A 20,062-nucleotide genomic window follows, 5' to 3' on the forward strand; every position below is an offset into this window, starting at 1 on the left:
TTAGGAATTTATATAGAAGCCTATTGGTAGAAAGGAAGTCCCACAGAGTGGACTGTGAAGTGATCACATCTTAAACTAAAAGAGGTGAAAGGTCAAAGAGAAAATGACTCTTGATTTATTCCCTCAGTAAACATCGTAAACATGAGTTCATGGTCTCAATCTCTAGTTTCAAGTCTTCTTTAATTCAGCATGATGTTAATTTAGTAAATTATGGTCAATTTAGAGTCAAATTGACCATAAAGCAGAGTATGCTTTTGGGCGGGGCTACCTTGTGATTGACAGGTCGCTGCCACAACGTTGTTCCAGTCTGACAGCTGTCCATGTTTTTGTCTCTTTCACAGTGTGTTTTCAGTTCATTGTAACATTTTTAGTCACCTACAAATGTCTTAGCTCCACCCACTCGTGTCACTTCTGGTAGCAAAAAAAACAAGATGGCGACGGGCGAAATACCAAACTCAAGGCTTCAAAATCGCAGTACCAACGTCACAGTGAACATGTCCACTTCTTATGAACAGTGTCTGTACAATAAAAAACCCGTCGGTCTGGGTGTTAAAATGGCCCCCGACAACAGGCCGGCTATACTGAGGGGCCGGTGTAACGAATTGTCCTGCTGAACACTGATATAGTATAAGAAGTCATTGCAATAGCTATTGGGCAGATAAATGAAGCAGGCAGAACACTAGAGTAGGTAAAACTAGAGTTCCACATTAAGCAAGCTAAATTATCTGGGAGCCTTAGGGGAAGAACTAAACCAGAAGCAGACTGCTTGTATATTGTGCAGCCAGCAAATCTGACTGGTTTTGCCTCATCTCCAACTACAACACCAAAGCCTATTGTAGATTATTGATTAATTGTCCGTCACTGCACTTATGTAAATAACGTCAGGGACTCTTTCAGACTAGCAAAAGCCTTGACCTACAGACTGGAGCATTCTGTGTAAAGTGACTGAACCTCAAGCGTCTTAACAGAAAATCCTGCATTAAAAAACAAAAGCGTCTTTGCTTAAGCTGCTGGAATTGGAAACCGCTGCTCTACCTGCAATAATAGATTTTGATTTCTTATTCACTGACTTGGAGAAAGATATTCAGTGACTCATTGCTTTTTGCATATCCAGCAACCCCCCCCATGTTTGAACTTACTACAGTCAGGGTTGACATGGCCATGAAAATTACCATTGAAAGCTGCCAAAAAAATACACTGCAAAAAAGAAAAGCTGAGAAATGCAATATATTGGATTGAAGTATTCTTTGGAGAGAAGCCCAGTTGGTAGGTTGTCATTGTGTTTATTGTTATGGGATGAGCAGTAGGGTGGTATAGACAGCCAGGCCAACATGTCATCGTTCACAAATGCACCGAAGAAAAACTGTCAGGAAGATTTACACAAACGTCAACTCTGTAAAAACGGTGTCATCAAGTCAACGTTAGCAACTGGATCTGGACCAAGGCGGCCAATGAGTGAGTCTAATTCTTCTTACCTCGGTCCCTGATGGGGTTGTCCCCGGTGAATCCACTTTGCGCTTCTTGCGGGGTCCAATGGCGGCTAGTGCTGTGAGGTTGGCCTCCCGCTGCCTGACCTGCGCCAGTTCCTGTTGCTGCATCTGGGGAAGACGACGCAAACCATTAGAAAACAAGCCCTCTGCGCTACACGTGGTGTGGTGCTGCCCCAGTATGGCCTTGGCATCTGTTTGGGTTAGCGAGCGTGTCGCGTGCAACGCAAGTGACCCCTACGCCAGCCCGACAAATTCAGGAGCATTTACCGTCTCTAAACAAGAAGTGAATTTCCCCCCAATAATTACAACCCCCTCATTAATGTACACATCTATAATACGTCCTGTGTGCAGTGGCTTTTTGTAGATTTCAATGCCTCAGTTTGCATGAACCAAATACGTAACAAACATTCAAAAGAAAAATGTTGGTTGGTACTTGGTGGTACTGATGGCCCAAGACACTGCTTTCTTGTTCCGTACACGATGACCACATGAAGCTGCAAAATAACAACGACTTTGTAGACACACAAGTGACTTTAAGGAATTCCAGATTTTAAGCGCGTTAGCCACCAAAAGCGCTCACATTCTGGAGCTCCGCAAGGCCTCGCCAGAAAGAACGAGCGGCGAGACACGAGTCGGATCAAATGCAGAAGTTAATGCATCCCTCTTCTTCCCTCTATCTGTCCGTGTTGTATAACCTCTCCGGAGCCAAACAAAATGGAAGCCTGTTGTCAGCCATTAACGGAGCTTCTGTCAAAGTGTGTGTGAGTGTGTGTGTGTTTGTGTTTGTGTGTGTGTGTGTGTGTGTGTGTGTGCAGTCACACGGTTCCATTGTGATTTTTTCGGTTTGCAATACATAATGGGGGAGGTTGTGGGGAGGCGCCGCCTGAGGTAATGTCATGTCTGGCCGCGGGGCTGTGGGGGGAAACCCAGCATCGCTGCGAGCTGCCCTTTCTATTGGGTGGATGTGTGAGGGCCCCGGGCCATGGCACAGAGGGTGTCAGCACTCCCTCCAACATGCAAACACAGTACACACACACACACAGACACACACGCACACACGCGCCTATCAATCTTGGCCACAGCGCAGGGAATGCCTACCCACCAGCTTGCCTACGTGCCTGCCCGCCGGGGGAGAGAGAGAGAGAGAGAGAGAGAGAGAAAGCGAGAGACCCGGGTTGAAGCAAACAGGGACAATCAATGTGCACTTTCATGTCTTTCATGTTCTTTTTTATGTTATCTCTCAGCATGTGTGCGCCGGGCACTGGTGTTTGTGAGAGGCACGTGTGTTGTCTGATCGGTGGGGGGGGAGGAGGGAGAACATTTCATGTTACTTTCAGATGGCGCGTGGTTAAAAGGTTGCTTTGGTGTATAAAGTCTGATCTAAAATGTGCATGCAGTTGCCTCTGATGCCCCCCCCCCCCACACACACACACACTCTCTCTAAACCCCCTCTAGCGAGCCATGCCCTTTAGGGTGTTGCCACTTCACATTTAGCACGGCAGAACTGTTGAAAGATTCAAACACGCTGACAACACAAAGTTGGGGGTGGGTGGTGGTGGTGGGTGGGGGTGGGGGGGGGGGGGGGGGGGATAATAGCAGCAGTACCAAGCAACTGAATGGCTAAAAACCTTGTTCATGTGTCCGATTCTGAAAGCGGGTGGTGGTGAAAATGCACAGGCTGTCGTTAAAACTAATACTAGTTAGTGGCAGCGGTTCATGTCAGGATTTGAGTCGGGAACACCACGTGAATGAAGACTGATGCGGGTGGAGATGATTTTTTTACCCCCGTCTGCATGGCAAATGTAGCATCGATGCTATTGATGCTAACCCCATTAGGCTGTGCCACAAACAACACACAAATCTCTCCAGGCCTGACCTTAAAGAATCCCGCTGCAGAGTGAGCTGAGAGAGAGAGTGTGATAGAGCAGAAGAGAGAGAGAGAGAGAGAGAGAGAGAGCGAGGTCCGCTATCTCCCTGATGGCACCAGGATGCCGGCATCTCTGCCTGGCAGTTGGCACCAGGCATGGGCTCCCGGCAACTGCCTGCGTTCTCAGATTTATGACTGTATGATAAACGACGACTTCATTTCGCCATCTGCAACCCTCCCAGTCTGCGTTTCCAGTCGGTAAAAACGGCCAGCCGTGACACCGGGGAGACTGATTTCTGATTTCAATCTGGTGCCGCTGCGCCGAGTCTACCTTTCCTTTTTGTTTCCTCTTTTTTTTTTTTTTTTAATGGCTGCCAACTGATACGAGCCAGATTTAGGCCGGGCTTTGATAGATTTATTTTTCCCTTCAGGGGCTTGTTTTAAGCGTCATTTAATTCAAACATGTACATAAAAGTATGTTCGCCTGGGCACACACAGGTGTACGAGTGCTATGAAGTAGCAGCTATGGAGGAATGTGGGTACCTTGGAAACCGTTCCAGTCCTTCGTCATAAACTGTCCTGAGCTCTGAAGGGTTTGTTGAGATTTTAGTCATGAATCCCTCCCGACCTTCGAGACACCAAATGTCGACAACGCAAATCCAAAAACCTCAAAAGGTCATTGCAGGGATTCATCCCAGACTGGAGGAGCAACCATCTGGCGGACTGCATACATTTGCCAGGTCCGATCAATGGCACCGCGCAAATATCTGCCGCTCCGAAGTCGCTTAAATACCAGTGCTTCCAGTCGGGCCCGCATGCCCTTTCAAAGCTGGGAACTGGAACTTGTAAAGTCAAATTATTAGCAAAGGTCAGGAAATGTAGAACATTTATTTTTAAGACGCCCGACAGAATCAATCTGCAGCTTTGCAAGAACATTTCAGTGGATTGATGCAAAAACAAATGCCGGGCGACGATGTTGTGGTCGGCACGGTGGGCAATTGGAAATATGTTTAATTTCAGGAGGGGGGGGGGACACTTGTTGTTCAAAGCTCCCTCGCAGATGTCGAACGCTCTGCTAAGTTCGTATCAGCCGACGCTGTGAGCTCTGAATCAGATATTGATCAGATCGGGGTTTGTTTTTATCAGGGCCCCGCCCCCCAAACCGTGCTGAACATTTGATTATATATATTTTTAAAAAAAGACACTGTTGAATGAAGCTTCGACACACAAACTCCCTGCGAGACGTAAACTCCTTTGAGAATAAACGGCATCACCCGCTGTTTAATGACGGTGAAATAACATGAAATTACCGACAACCCGGCCCAAACATAAAACAAAGTTAAATATGCTTGACAAATCCAGACCCTGGATATCAAATTGCATGTATTCATCAGACTGCTCGTGTCATGGAGTTATGTCCTGGAAGATTCTTCCAAAATTACATTTACATAAGACTGAGTCCTGAAGTTTGAGGGCGGTGGATGTTAATATTTATCAGTAGCAAAAAGCCAAATGTCAAATGAAAGCTAAATAATGTATTACAACATTAGGGATATTTTCAGTACTGGGCTTTTATGGTGTATGGAGGGGAGGGGGTGGTGGGGGGTGGTGGTGTGGGGGGGGGGGGTTATTTACATACATGAATTGGGCCAAAAGTGCAAAACTGAAATTGATCCTTATGGCTCTCACTGTTCTTGGGTTTCTTTTGTTAGCCATTTCCCTTGAAACTTTAATTATAATTTGTTGCCTATAATAACAGATCGGTAACACAAATGTCCATCAAGACCTAAATGAGACATAGCACAGGAGAGAGAGAGAGAGAGAGAGAGAGAGAAGCGCGTCTCCCTTATGATGCAAAAACGTCCAAAAGGACAGCAAAAGCGGGAGAGCTGCCGACGGGCTCGGAGTGAAAAGGAAGATGAGCTGCAGGAGCCATGATGGCCAACCCGGCCGTTCTCCATCTCTGCTGTTTTTTTTTCTCTTTTTAACAAAGGCTTTTTCTCTCCATCTTCCCTCCCTCCCCCCACCCCCTCCTTCCCTCCCGGCCTGAGGGGCTGCTCGCGGCCCCCCAGACGCTTACAGACAGATGTCCTTGGTAGAGCAGAACACGCTCTGCTTGACGTCACGCGCATGCAGCCACGGGGCTGCGAAGGAAGCCACGGGGCTCTCTGCCCTGCAAAGACCACGGCATAAAAGCCAGACCGTGGCTTTTGAGTCGGTCTGTTCCTCCTCCCCACTCTCCCCCTTTAGAAAAGCTCTGGTCCAACCGCACGCAGCAGGGAGCCTCTCAGTGTATATAGATTTAGCATATGCCACTTTTCCCCCCGTGAATGCTTCTTTTTCTTTTTTCTCCCCTAAAGAGCCGTGGTAGAGCGCGTGCATTTTTAAGCCTAAGCTTCAATCTAATCTCTTATCACGGCGCTAACCTTTTGTACCGTGAGGTTAGAGGTCGATCTATAGCGTATAATGGAAGGCATTAATTGGAGTATGTTGACAAGGGTGAAGCTGAATCCTAATGAATACCTAAAAAACCTTTTAAAAGAACCGATTATGGTCGATACCATGGTGAGGATCCGCAAGAGGCATATCGTATATATATATATATATATATATATCATATGAACCATCCTTTTTTTGGTTAATGGGGCGTGTGCATATGTTAGTTAATAGCATCAAAACTGGGTGGGTTGATGCACAATACAAAAAATGTAAAATGACCAAGAAAAGGTTTATTCCTTTGTTCCCGGAAACCAAACGGTCTTAATAAAGTGAGACCGTAGCATTGGTTTGAGTTTGATACACAGCTTCAAACCAACTCCACGCTGGTGTGGTCCGTGTACGCACCAGTGCAATGTTAAGTTAACGGCCATTAGAATGCTTTTCAGGTGTCAAGCCGTGTCAGAGAAAGGCTTGGAGGTCGTCCATCAACCCGTTGGCTTGATTTACAACCGGAAACCTGCAACGGTTTGTCTGCTGTCAGTGATTTAAGAGACACGGGGAGCGGGACAGACAGTTGCTGTCCCACTGGACATCGGCATCCCAGCAGCATCCCATAAGTCAGCGTCAATGTCAGGCGGCGGTCAAAACTACTTCTTATCTGCTGGAGAGTATGCTCGTCTCGAGTGTAGTCACAGCAACGCTGGTTCGAGCCCAACCCGGGACTTTTCAATGGCGTGCCCTCTCACCTCTCTTGCAAACAAAAGCAAATTTCACCCAAAATGTAACCCTCTAATATTGAAAACATGAAATATGTATTCAGGCCGAATGCAGACTGTTTCGCATGGACATGAGCGGATGATGTACATGCAAGACCCTAGGCTATGCGAACACAGACGTTTTCTCTTTTTTTTTTAGAAAACTATAAATCCCACCAAAACCAAAAATAGGATCTCTGTAGGAGAGTTTAATATTTTATAAGTTTATCCACGCTGGCAGCATGGCTCTAGGAATGGCAACGTCGGCCTGTCATCGGTCCAGAATGAAAGATCTCATCAGCTGTTTTTCCCAAAAAACGCCGCATTCAAGGTACCCAGAGGACAGACCCGTGGGACTTTAATGATCCCAAGACGTCTCCTCATGCGCGGGAGGGTCACATTTATGTCTCGACAACTATTAGGATAGGATTTGGAATGAGAAAGTTTTCTACACAGACATTCATGCTCCCCTCAGGATGTATTGTATCCATGTATATTTCTGACCTCAGGTCAACATTTGAATGTGTCCAATACTAGGTTTATTATTACATACATGCAAATCTAATTACATTCCCTTCAGCCTCAACTGTTTAGTGCTAATTAGTTACCATGCTAACATGCTAAACAAAGATACTTCAATATCATTTTAAAATGCTGCAATCCAAAACACACCGTCCTATGTGTGAGACTCCCTTTGCTTCACGCCCGCGCGTGCATGCGTGTGTGTGCGTGTGTGTGTGTGTGTGTGTGTGTGCATTTCACGTACATCTGATGTCTTTAATGCGAGAGTCTCATTCACCTGACGCCCACATGGCCGACATTACGCGAACATCTGGGAGCTGCGTCTTGAGGCCCACTCCTCATGTGAAGTGCCTGGCAGTTAGTTTGCCGCGGGGGGGAAGCGCCAGTTGCAGTGAACCAATCAGGATTCACTTCTCCATCTGCGCTCAGGCACCACAAAGAGACGGGCTCGGCCCTGACCTGCTCATGTGGGCAAAACGTCTTTGTTTTTCGGATAAAATATTTAATATTGATTTAATATGTGATAACGTAGAGTGTGCGCCACGTGTGCATTACGGGTTGTGCTGCGAGCCGTCACGTCTAATTGCCCTTATAGGTAATGAATATGTACAGTCTGTATTCATGCAATATATACATTTAAGTCGTATGCATTGAATCTGCACATGGTTGTATTGGCACTTATAATGGCCGTCACTATATTTACCAGAATATTGGGCTGCTACCAAGCTTCTTGAATAACGAGGACAATAAAACCGCGCATTAAAGATGCAAAAAATAATAATAATAACGTGCTTGAAATTCTGTTTCATCGTCCTTTTGAGCGCACACAAATCCCCTTAAATATTCAAGTGAATCTGTTTGTGATTATATTATTTTACCTATGGAGATGAATTCAAAATACATGCACGGACTAATAGTCTTGGCTCAGAGTGTCCTCTGAAGCCGAGCAGTATGTCAGAAGTGTTTCCAGGGCCAAGGACCAATTATTCAGGGCCCTCGGCCGTCCCCGGAGCTGAGGTCATTATGTGGGTGTCACTATCACCGCCCTACGGCTCCTCTTCATCTGCAACTTATTTGCAGGAATTAAACCGCATAGTGAGAGGGAGAGGGAAGGGGGGCGGTGAAGGGGGTGTGGGGGGGGGGGGGGACGGACGGACTGTGTAATAAATTGAAAGTGTCCAAAAGACGCCTTTCCATCGGAGTAAGTATCATTTTTATAAATAATAACATTTGCGCTGCACATTTTGCCAGCGAACAGTGTTTAACGAAGAAGCCAGAAGTCAGTGTTAAGCAGATTCTGACGGCCTTACACCGGGAGAGAGAGAGGTGATCATTAAAAATACTGCTTATCTAAGGGGAAATTTCCTACTTTAAATGTTCTCTCGCTTTGTCTCATTCAGCGCTGGCGCGCTTCGTCTCGCAGTCTCTTCTCACTTTCTATCTCTCTCTCTTTTCTTCTTTTCTTTAACATTTAGATTCGCCGCTCGTCACCTTCTATTGATCACGCCTAATTTGCATCCAGGAGAAGATGAGAACTCAGATATTCACACTCCGAGAGAGGGACGATCTCGATGATTTATTCATTTCCAAATCAAAAAAAAAAAAAGGGGAGCGAAAAAAGGTAGATGAGAAGGGGAATCTTCATAGGCAGCGGGGCGACTAGCAGCCTCTGAGGCTGGGCTCCTCTTCCCCACGCCGCCCCGGGGCACGTGGTGTGCAAGTCCTCCTAATTAACAAGGTGAATCATGCTGCTGCTCTCTAATTAGCCAACATGACAATCTAATGGAAACATGCAGGCCCGAGCTGGCACACTTAGCGTCACCTCACAGAGACCCCCGGTATTGTCCTTCGCGTGAGTTCGGCAACATTTTTTTTTTTTTTTTTTAAAAGACAAAATGAGGGGAAAAAAGGTGGAGCGGAGCGGTCGAAGGGAGTGTGTTTTAGAGAGAGGTCAAAAGGGAGAAGACAGCTGGTGAGGGTGCGTGTTTGTTTTCCTCTTCCTCCTCTTCTTCCTCCTCCTCCTCTCCTCCCAACCTCAGCGCGAGCACGGTGTTTGTTGCCTAATTGAAACGTGTCCTGCCTCCCTCTCACTTACATCCCAGGCAGAGGAGGCTGGCACCTCGCCACCAGCGTAGCTCAGCACGCCCAATTCCCCCGTCGCTCGAGTCCCAAGGAGTGCTCTGGCGCACAAAGAGAAAAGTGAACCTACAGGCTGGTACAGCGAGGAGACGAGTCGCTATCTCCCTCTGAGGCACAAAAAAGAAAAAGAAAATCTCCTTCATTTTTTTTTGTTGTTTTCCTTCTCATTACAGCACTTTGTAATATTCGAAAACACACAGGAACACCAAAGGTACTTTTAAAGCCCGCTTCTGTTTTTTATTTATTTTTATTTTTTTTCATCTTTTAACATGTCTTGAGGTGAAGAAGAACTGAAGTTACTACCGGCAACAAAGCAACAAATAAAAAAATAGGGTTACGGTGTGCTATTTAGTAGCCAGCACGTCGTTAGGACCTGAAAAAAAAAAAGACCCGTCTTCTGTGGTAATTAAATCATCTACATCTACTTTTTATGATCTTTCAAAAGAAATACAAATGTAAAAAAGCCAGTTGAAAATTACACCTGCTAGTTAGTGCAACGGAAAGTTTGTATTTGTATTTTTCTTAAAGACGCGATCTTTCCACTTGGGCAGAACGTGATTCACACAAGGGCCAAAGGACCCAAATACAACAACTCCGAATTGGGACCCACCGAACAGCAGGAATTCTCTTTGAAAGTCATCACTGGCGGGGAGAAGAGAGAGAGAGAGAGAGAGCACGAAGAAGGGTAGCGGGAGCTCCTTTTTTGATTTTGCCCCTTAGGCCTGCCTGCTGGGGTGGGTGGGGGGGGGGAGCTCCTCTTTGAGCAGAGCAGTTTGCGGAGGGCCAAAGGACGAGAGCCTGTGAACTGGCAGATATAACTGGCCCTGATGAAAAACTAAGGCGCCGCTACATTGTCCTCTGACACACGAGGGCATCTCCTCGCTGGCTCACGGGCCTTTTTCGGCGTGGGCGGATTCCAATCTCTCTGTGACCTGGTCACTTTGCGGAGGATGCCGGGGCTCAACAAACGCGAGTGTGTGCATTAAGGTTCCCGGCGGAGCAAAGGCTTTAGCATAAACGAGCGATCGTCAACGCGCGGCCGTGCATAAGTCGGTCTAATTCGATTCATGGATTCCAACGTCTGTGCTCGAGTTGCACGGAGAGGCGGGACGCATAACTGTAGGCTTCTAATTGGAGCCACGCAAGACTCAAAGTTGAGCCGGGGTCGGAATTAATTTCGCGGGCGGTTCAAAACCATCAAAACGGGCGAAAAAAAACAACAAAAAACTCAATGCCCAGAAAGGAAACAAGGTCGAGGGAAAATAAACCTTTGAGATTTCGACGGTTGTGTCTCCAACCAGCTCACATGCTACACGGTGGAAATGCTTTAGCAGCCTGAACGGGCTTTTGGCCAGATTTTGGCCAGGTGTGGTAGCCCATTTGTCTTCTTCCCCCCCCCCCCCCCCCCCCCCCCTCCCTCGGCCCTCGTCTCTCTTGGCCCCGTCTCTGCTCCGCTCCTCTTCTCCAGTTCACTCGTTTTTTTCCCCCCCGTTGTCCAGTTGCGCCTGCAGACGCGGCAGCAATGATGAATCTGTGGCTGCAGTGTGTCTGTGCGTCTGACATCGTGATGTATCTCCACTGGCCTTAACTCCCTCTCTATCTCTCTCTCTGCCCCCCCCCCCCCCCCAAGTCTCCTTCCCTCTCTCACTCTCTATGCCCCGGCCTCCTGCCCTGCTGATAGAACAGACAACACACACAGACTCACCGCCGCCGCCGCCGAAGACGACAAACAACAAACGGGAACTGGGCGCCACGATTTGCCCATTGATTTTGACTGGGGGGCATTTTTTTCGAAATAGCCCATCTGACCTTTTGGCCAAATGGTTGTGAATGGAAGGAAACCGGGGCGCTGGACCGCTTCTCTCTGAAGCTGCCGGTGCAAATTTAGATACACAATTACTAAGACTAAAATCCTGAAGCCCTCTGCTAGTTGATAACCTGGAGCCTACGATGTTCATTCCAAAACTAAGGGACAAAAAAACATTGTGCTATTTCTGATATTGTAATTAAGTTTATACTAGACCAGGTCTAGGAGACCGACCATGGAATCAATGGTTTTATCCCCTTGGGAGCACGAATCTACTGTGTGACCTTCAATTTCCTGCGATATTGTGAAGTGTGTTCTATTTTCTGTGTGTCCACCGATTTGGCCCGAGGGAGGCACAAAGAGAGCTCATGGATTGACCACAACATAAAGGTTTTTATCCGCTGGGGAGCATGAACGGCCCCATTGAATGTCGTGGCAATCTGCTTATTCGTATATATCTTTGTTTACGAGTGAACATTTTGGCCTGATTGTTGCACTAAAAGGAATGATCATGGGGATGACGACAAGAAAACATTGGGGTTCATCCTTTGGGGAGCATGAGGGGGCTTTACAATATGTACACATTTTGAGAATGCGGGCTGTGTAAATTGACTCGCCTTGTGCGCTTGACCGTTGGTACAATTTTTCTTGTTGGGGTTGTCCCCTGCTCTTTTCTGCCTGCTTCGACACTCGGTTCAGGAGCGTAACAGGCTGTAATTCCATCTCTCCCAAATAATGATTGTTTGGTAGCGGTGGTTATTTTGAGTGTGTGTGATCAGGGGCGCTTAAAGAGTGGCTGGCTCCTCTGCCCGAGTAGCTCGGGCTCATTATCCCGATGAAATTTTGCACAGATGTGTGAGCCGCCGACAGACTCCGCTGTGACACAAACAGCCAACTCAGGTGATGGAAACCGGAGGGGCACGGGGGCTGAGAAACGACGGCCATTAGGCAAAAAAAAAAGAAGAAAAAAGAGCCGAGGGAGGGTGGAAGAGGGGTGTTGTGTGTGTCTCTGTAGGGGTGGGGAGTCTTCATCGCCTCTATGCAGCGTGAGGAAAGCATTACATAAAGTGACGATTTCCAAACCAGCTTCTTGAGATTCCAGATGCGAAGGAGAAGCGGGGCGCGCGCTAATCTGGCCGCATCCAGATGACGAGCGGACTGCCACTTAACGGGGAGGAGATCTGCTTTGATCACACGGCCCCTGGGGGGCCAAACCTATCGCGCTGTCTATTACGCTGCCTCATTTGCATATGCCGGGGCTTATGGGTAGGCTGAGACGTAGTGCGAGTGTTCTAAAGCTGCAGCAGGGCTCTCTGTTGCTAGAAAGAAAACAAATAAATGTCCGGGAGAGATGCGCGAGGGGGGTGGAAGAGAGTGTGCGGGAGGGGGTTAGACGGGCGCGTCGCCAGGTGGCCAGAGGTGAGAGATAGTCCACTTGTCACTCAAAGTTCACGAAGTTCAACGCCCCTAAAACCCCTAAAAATGTGACACTTCAAACAACAATATTGAGTTGCCCTTGAGCAAGGCATTTGCAGAATGAATAGCCACCATGAACAGACAGTGGCTGCACCGCCAGGTGTGGAAACTGTCGAAGAGTGTTAGCGAGAAAAGCGCATAGGTGCTCGGTAAACTTTACCCGGATGAATAAAAGTTTTCTTTTTCTTTTTTTTTAAAGAGCAACTTGGAAAGAAACCACAACAACAACAACAACAACAACAACAACAGCAGCAACAGGTGAATGTTTTATCCTCGCGCTGCTCCACGGAAGCCCAAGACAATCCTCTTGATCTTCGTCAGCACGCCGAGGACTGAGAGCACCTTGTTTAGTCACTCCGCAGTAAAACAAAGGCAGAAAGAGAAATAAGAACCAAACGCAAACCGCCGCTGTGACAGAGCTACTGCGTAAACAGCATTAACCAACCCCGGGAAGAAAGAGAAAGAAAAAGAAAAGGAGAGCGGTCTACTTTCCGGGGGTCCGCTGGGAATTCTGCCGAGTGCAGAACCTGCACTTAAAGTAAGCCGGATGCATGCGGCACACCGCTTCGCTGAAACACTTCACATTTTAGAGCGCGCCCGTGTTGTGCCTCGGCCGCTGACTTGAAGACGGGAAACAGCCCTTTTTGTTCCGTTTGAAGCGGTGAAAGCTGATGCGCAGCGAGAATCGGTACATCTGAGAGATGATTCACTTCATGGCCTCGCTGAGCTAATGTTGCAAAGAGACGCGAAAGAACAGGTTTTAGCAGACACAGATACTGGAGTTTTATAGCAGTAACAAATATGTTTAACAAAAAGGATTAGGGAGAGGAACATGTACAGCCGTCTGTCCGTCTAGTGACCACATTGACCAGCAACAGGCCGAGCTCAATGAGTCAAAAAGGTCAAACGGGAGATGAAGAAAGAGGCCGAGACGGACGAGGAAAAAGAAGTGGAGGGCATCAATTGGGCGCGAATGATTCCTCAAACTATTTTCTTTAAGTCCGACTTTAAATGGCATTGCATATGTAGCGATGCATGGAAAATGTATACGCCGGGAGTCGGTGTGTGGTGAGGTGGGGAGGTGGAAATGTCAAGGGTAATGATCTCCGTGGCAGCTTACCTCCTTGGCTTTCTGTTTCAGCCGAGCTTGCTCTGGGTCCTCTTGCCTGGAGCGACTCTGTGGAGTAAAAGAAAGAGAGAGGGGGTGAGGTGGTGGTGGTGGTGTGGTGTGGTGTGGGGGGGGGACACACAGGTTAACAGCTGGTTTTAAAAAAGGAGCCCACGTCCCCCTTCCTTCGCCGCTCATCTGTTGCTGCTGCGGCAAAGAATAGTGCAAAAGGGGGACAGGATACGGAGGTGTCAAGGACATCGTATTTGAATTCACAGAAGTGCAATGGAGCACCCCCCCCACCCCCCCGGGGGGGGCAATGGCCTTTAAACCCCGCTCCAAATCCATCCCTAAATAAGCCGCTGGAGGGGGACTCTAATCAAAAGAGGTTATTAAAAATTCTGCAGGAGCCAGCACACACATCCCCCCACACACACACACACGCACACACACACACACACACACACACACACACACACACAGGGCAAAGGATGTTGGTGAGTATCAGTGACAGCGTGTGTGTGTGTGTGTGTGTGTGTGTGTGTGTGTGTGTGTGTGTCTGGCGTAACAACACAGCACTTCTATTTTAATCAGCAGCCGAGATCTGGGCGAACATGCGTGTCCCTGGGAATCCTTCGCCACGCGGCTCAAACGTACGGCTGACCACTGCGGGCGAGATTATGGTACTACACGCTAACTGATGTTTATTTCTTTGGAGGTGGTGGAGGTGGTGTGGTGGTGGTGGGGCTCTGGATATAATCTGTGTCATTTAGCTCAGGTCCACGAATAACCGTTTACATTTGATATATATTTCCCTTATTGTCCAGTGTGTTTTATTGGTTCCATTTATCCAGTGGCACATTTTCAAAAGCAATATTATGGAAGCAAATGTCAACGACAAAACAATAATTGGATATATTTTACAGTACGCTCTGCAGACCATAAGAGTATTAACATCTATTCCAATGCTTAAATCAATCAGAGTCCCCCCCACCTACTTTACTCCCCTCATAGCCTTCCTGCTAATTGGCTTTACATATCAGGCGGTTCACGTACTGGTCGGTATCGCAACTGAGACTAATGCGTTTGCCCTCCGGTCGGGCCGGAGCCTCCCCCAAAGACTTGAGTCATATTCTAAGTGGACGGCGCAGAGTGGAGGGGAGGGCTTGTTCTGAGGAGGAGGAGGAGGAGGAGGAGGAGGAGGAGGGATTATTTCAGCAGGGCTTCTTGTTCAGGAGGTCAAATTAGCAGGCGCTCGAGCAGGAGGGAGGCAGGATGGGGCAGAGGGTGGGGGTGGGGGGGGAGCAGAGGGACTGTTTACAAAGGGCAGCGGTGCCACTGGCGTGCTTCACATCTCCTCCGTCAGCTGCCCTGGTTTCCACACTCACTTACAGGAGAGAGAATGGACGGGGAGACGAGGAGCGGGTGGAGCTGGACGCTGACGTTCGGGGGTTTTGGAGAAGAAGAAAAAAATAAAATCCAATACAGCGTTTTACAGTGTAAGACCAATTATCTTCCACGAGTCATTTGGACAAGTTTTGTCTGCTTTTTTCACTTCGTTGCCCAGGCGATTCGAATAAAAAAAAAAAAACGTTTAAAGTCCCCAGAGCGCTGTACTTGTTTCTTTTAGCTGTGCGGTTGTGTGTGGAAAGTTTAATATTCTGTCAATATATTCTCCCAAATAGGTGAAACTTCCATTCCCATCGCTCCTCGTGCAGAAGTCACTGCCACGTTCTATTCATCATCGTTGAATCATCTCTCCTTCACAATTTGGGAGACGCAAATATACACCAAGTAGCCAATAATCAATAGCAAGCTGTGCATTACACCCGTTTCTTTTTTTGTTTTGTTTTTTAAATAAGAGTGTGTGAGAGGAAAAAGCGAGATGAGCCACTAATGCAATGTGTCTTCTGACTTGGTTTATGATATATGTACTCTCTATACACTGGTTTCTCCTAAATGGAGTTTGAATAAAAGGCCTCTTTTTTTGGGGCCTTTTTAAGGACATTCATGTTTTGACAGTTATGATCGAGAGTAAGCTAAATAAAACAATATAAAATAAAAATATTCCTGTTTCCATTAAATCATTCTGAAAAATCTACTTGTGTACACACAATAACAGAGAGAAAAAAAGAAGATACAACATTCATGATTAAATAGGAGGAAGAAAAAAAAAAAGTGTGTAATATTTTTTGTACAAGCTTAAAAAAAAAAGTACTCCCTAAACTTTTGTTCGAACTCAAAACGCCATGGCAACGGGCGCCAAAAAAAAAAAGAATTAAAAAGAAGACACAAAGCTCAGAGGTGAAGTCAAACTCTCCTCGACGCTGCCCAGAAGGCCTGAGGCGAGCCCTTCCAACGGGAACTGTTGTTCATTCCTTTAACAACACACTTCACATGCGACGCTTTCCTGCTGAGGCACCGTCTTTTCTTCTTCTTCTTTTTCTTCTTCCCCCCCAGACAGGTCGTGAGGTTTGGTGGTCCGGCGTTCATCAACCAGAGAATTTTCTAATATGCTGCATGGCAGGACCGGAGCGTAATAATGCAATTAAGACGGTGAGGTGTGCTGCAATGAGAATCTTTACTGTGGGACATTTGCTTCATTCAAAATTAATTAAATTAACCTAGCTTTCTGCTAATGTTGCACCGCCGGGCATTTTCATTTGCAAAAGATTCTCTCTCTCTTTCTTTCTTTCTTTTTTTTTATTTGGGTCGTGGTGATCTTTATAAATGTGAAAACTTCTTTCACTGATAAACACATAAATGGTTTGACGGCTATCAAATGCAAGGGCCCTGTTGGACATTAGAAGAGTTTGAAATACCTTCTAGCAAAGTGAGTGCAGCTTATCGTGCGTTGGATTGTGTGGTGAGACACCTGCACTCTGCAGCGATCTGTTGAGTCGAGGGACAAAAAGTCACTGAAGAGTTTGTCCTTTATTTAAAGGGACATTGAATATGCACACCGACTGCACTTCTTCCTGAAGGACTATACCAGAGACATGTGCCGCGCACAACAGCCCGTCCGAACGCTAAGATGCGAAGCGGGTGTCGATTCATTCTGGACATGAACCCTGAGCTCGATTCCAGGTGGCTTGAATTACTCTGTGCTTTGGCAGCGATGGAGGTTTTAGCAACTGGTAACTGTCGGAGTGCTGGCTGCCGATGAGATGGTCCCGAACTCAGCACTGTGTTTGAACCCCCTTGTGCAACTGTTGAGACAATGGAATTCTTTTCTGTATTGTTTTCTATTATTTTTTTCTTAAAGTAACAACAAAGTAATATAGCTATATATATATATATATATATATATATATATATATATATATATATACACACTGATTACAACTTTAAGAAATAAGAAGTTTCAGCTGTCGTGTATTTGTGCCGTCATCAATTCAGCTTTATGAGCTCATGAAGCTGAAACAAAGCAAGTGTCTCTGTTCGCGATCACTAATGCAGTTTTTGGTCGTGCGCTTTTTGGGGGGTGGGAAACGGTGCACGTTTCCTGGTAAAAAGAAGACCACATGACTCCGGACGTTCAGGGCAACCAGGCAGTTGTGTACGAACGGGGGATGATGGAAGGAGAAAAACATGCTGGCCCCTCCTGACTCTCCTAAACTGATGCTCTGTTTCACCTGAGCTGTCAGGGCTTGTGATAGAGGGGGTGTTGTGCAGCTTGTGTGTGTGTGTGTCTAGGGGGGTTGGGGGCGGGGGGGGTTGTGTAGTGTAGTGCGCTGTGTCCGGTGAGGAAGAGCCGGGACAGAGGAGCCCTGGGGCCGGGAGCCTGGGAGGACGCAGGGAGGTCACTTCATCCACTGGTGTCACACTCTAATTCATCTGTCAGAGCTTCAAGCACTCTCTCACACACACACACACACACACACACACACACACACACACAGGAGGAGGTGACAACAACTTACTTTCGCGGCTTTCAACAGGATCTCCCTCTCCTGCTCGTCCTTCCTCTGCTTCTCCATTCTCTCCAGCTGCTCGAAGAAGCGCAGCTGGGAGCGAACGTCTGCCGACTGCTCGTAGCACTCGTCCTCCTGACAAGGAGAGGGAGAGAAAATAAATAAATAGGTGCGGGGTCATATTCAGCGGCCGCTTCCGAGGCTTCGGACGCACACGTCAGAACCTCAGGGCGGCGCTCAGTCCGGCGGTACAAGATAGATTACCTCAAAAGTGTAGTGTGGTAGTAGAATCTGATATCAATGACAGAATATTCAGAGTTGCATATACTCTCAAGCACACAGCTACCACTGTAATGACTGTCCTGCATTAAAAAAGGGGTCTGACAGCATTTTGAACAATCGCACAGCGCAGTAGATGAACAATGTGCTCTCATGATTATTCATGATCTATATCACCGCTCCGTTTGTCAGACAACTATCGATACCGCCGAGCAAAAATATGGCTTCTTCAAAAGACTTCTTTTGTCCTCAGCCCAAAGACACTCGACTTAAAAATTACTCAGAGAAAAGCCGCAAATCCCAACATTAAGAAGCTGGAACCGGCCATTTTAGCTGAAAAAAACAACAACATAATTTTTTTTTTGGCAAAATGATGCTGCTCAACTTTCTGTCGAAAGACTGAAAGTTTCAGCACTTATTCCACAATGTGTGGAAACACGGCACGAGTTAGGGAGCTAATTGGCGAAAAAGAAGTCGCACAATGAGCTCACAATTAAGCGTGCAGAGAATATACATATTTCGGTCCTCATTATAAGTTTAATTTATACTGTGCAGAAATTTCCTAAAAAATAAACTCTGTATAGACTCAATAAAATAAAAGAATAAGCTCTTAATCATCCCTTCTGACCCACTAGAAGTGGCTGTATCAACAGTGCCCCCCCCACCACCACCTGGATTCTCTCTTCTTCTTCTTATCTCGCTGTGTTTCGGACGCTTCTGGCCGTCTATTAAAAAAAATTATAATAAAAGATCGCAACCAGGTGCCAGATCGTAAACACGCATCCGAGAGGAGGCTACGAAAAATGGCGCGCACTGTGTTGGAAAGAGGCAAATTTAGCGAGGTGAGGTGGTTTGCTTGAAGTTTGCAATTTGTTGTTGTCGCAAACAAATGAAAAGAGCTTATTTTCTGAAACACTTTGTCCGGGTGTTGACATTGACTTGTAACGGGGTTGGAGGTTCTCCCCTTGCATCCCCCGCCAACAGCCCTCAGACAAAAAAAATGCATGATTGACAGCCATCACCATTTAAAATGTATAGTTACAATCATAAAGAGTCTGCTATGCCCCGCTCATAAACATAAAAAAATACCAAGACACAGCTCATCTGGGACGTCACCGGTCTGTGAACACACACACACACACACACACACACAAACTTGTTGTCTATTTAAAGAAGATGAATACTCTTTCCATATGGCATATATCAACCTCCCACTTGGGAAAAGAAAAGGCAGGTGCGAAAAAAAAACTTTTGCAGGTCATCAAAAGTTAATAGGATAATTGCTTATTTCACATGTCTGTGTGCGTATACGTCTGTGTGTCACCTATGCAGCTTTCTATATTCCTCTCTTTTCTATGTGTGTGTGTGTGGATGAGAGGAGCTGGGTGGCACAGAGCACAAAGACACATCAGAGGCCCCCCCCCCCCCCACACTCCTTCTCTCTCTCCTCTTTGTTGCAGCGCTGAGCCTGCACTCTTGCCGTAGCTCCTGCCGACGCCACCAAAGCCCGGTTGCTCTTTTAAGGCCGCTTTGTCTTTTGGTCTTTTTCCCTTTTTCTTTTTTCTTTTTTTTTCCGCTGATGTCAACAGAGTGGCTTCACAGAGCTCCGTGTCTCTCTCTCTCTCTCTCTCACTCACACCTCATTTACTAAACCACAAAAAAGGGGAAAAGAACGAACGGAAGAAGAAGAAGAAGAAGCGCCAAACAAGATGGGGACAGCTATAGCGCTGCTCTTCCTCCATCCTCTTCTTCCTCCCTTCCCGGTGTCAGAAAACAAAACAAAAAAAACAACGCATTTTCAAAGTCCCCCCCACACACACTGTTCTCACAAATACGCCGAGATTCAGGCTAGAAGTCGAGATGGGTTTTTTCTCTTTAATGTACATCAATTAAATGCGGTTGTATAGCAAAGTCACCAGTAACGAGAAAAGTACCCAGGACGAGCGCTTGGAAGTTATTCTGTACCTCAAGTTTCGGCTGACTGACTGAGAAGTCTGAGCTCTCTTGTTTATCAACTTTAAACAAAAGAAAAGAGGTTTCTCATATTAATTTTTATGTGTTTATGTTAGTGGTGCACTTTGAGTTTACGCGTGAGACAGATCAAAGCGCATTTTGTGTGCATGGCACTTCGTATCTGTGTGGGAATGTTGGGAGCCCATATTCAAGTTTGTGTGTTTAAGAGTGTGTGTGTGTGTGTGTGTGTGTGTGTGCGCGTGTGTGTGTGTGTGCGCGCTCGAATGTCCTGATAAAAGTTTTTTTCCCAACT

General features: G+C 46.7%; 1 protein-coding gene across 3 annotated transcripts in view; it reads right to left on the reverse strand.

The window, feature by feature from the left end:
- LOC117747468 (transcription initiation factor TFIID subunit 4-like) overlaps positions 1 to 20,062 on the reverse strand; it is a 73,673-nt gene that overhangs the window by 23,046 nt on the left and 30,565 nt on the right. For all 3 annotated transcript variants that reach the window (XM_034556726.1, XM_034556716.1, XM_034556734.1), the window contains exons 11-13: positions 17,527 to 17,652; positions 13,616 to 13,672; positions 1,476 to 1,598 (exon numbers count right to left, since the gene is read on the reverse strand). In XM_034556726.1, coding sequence (XP_034412617.1) covers positions 1,476 to 1,598; positions 13,616 to 13,672; positions 17,527 to 17,652 — 306 coding nt within the window. The remainder of the gene's footprint in view (positions 1 to 1,475; positions 1,599 to 13,615; positions 13,673 to 17,526; positions 17,653 to 20,062) is intronic.

This window comes from Cyclopterus lumpus, chromosome 3 (genome assembly GCF_009769545.1).
Source record: "Cyclopterus lumpus isolate fCycLum1 chromosome 3, fCycLum1.pri, whole genome shotgun sequence".
Taxonomy (NCBI): Eukaryota; Metazoa; Chordata; class Actinopteri; order Perciformes; family Cyclopteridae; genus Cyclopterus; species Cyclopterus lumpus.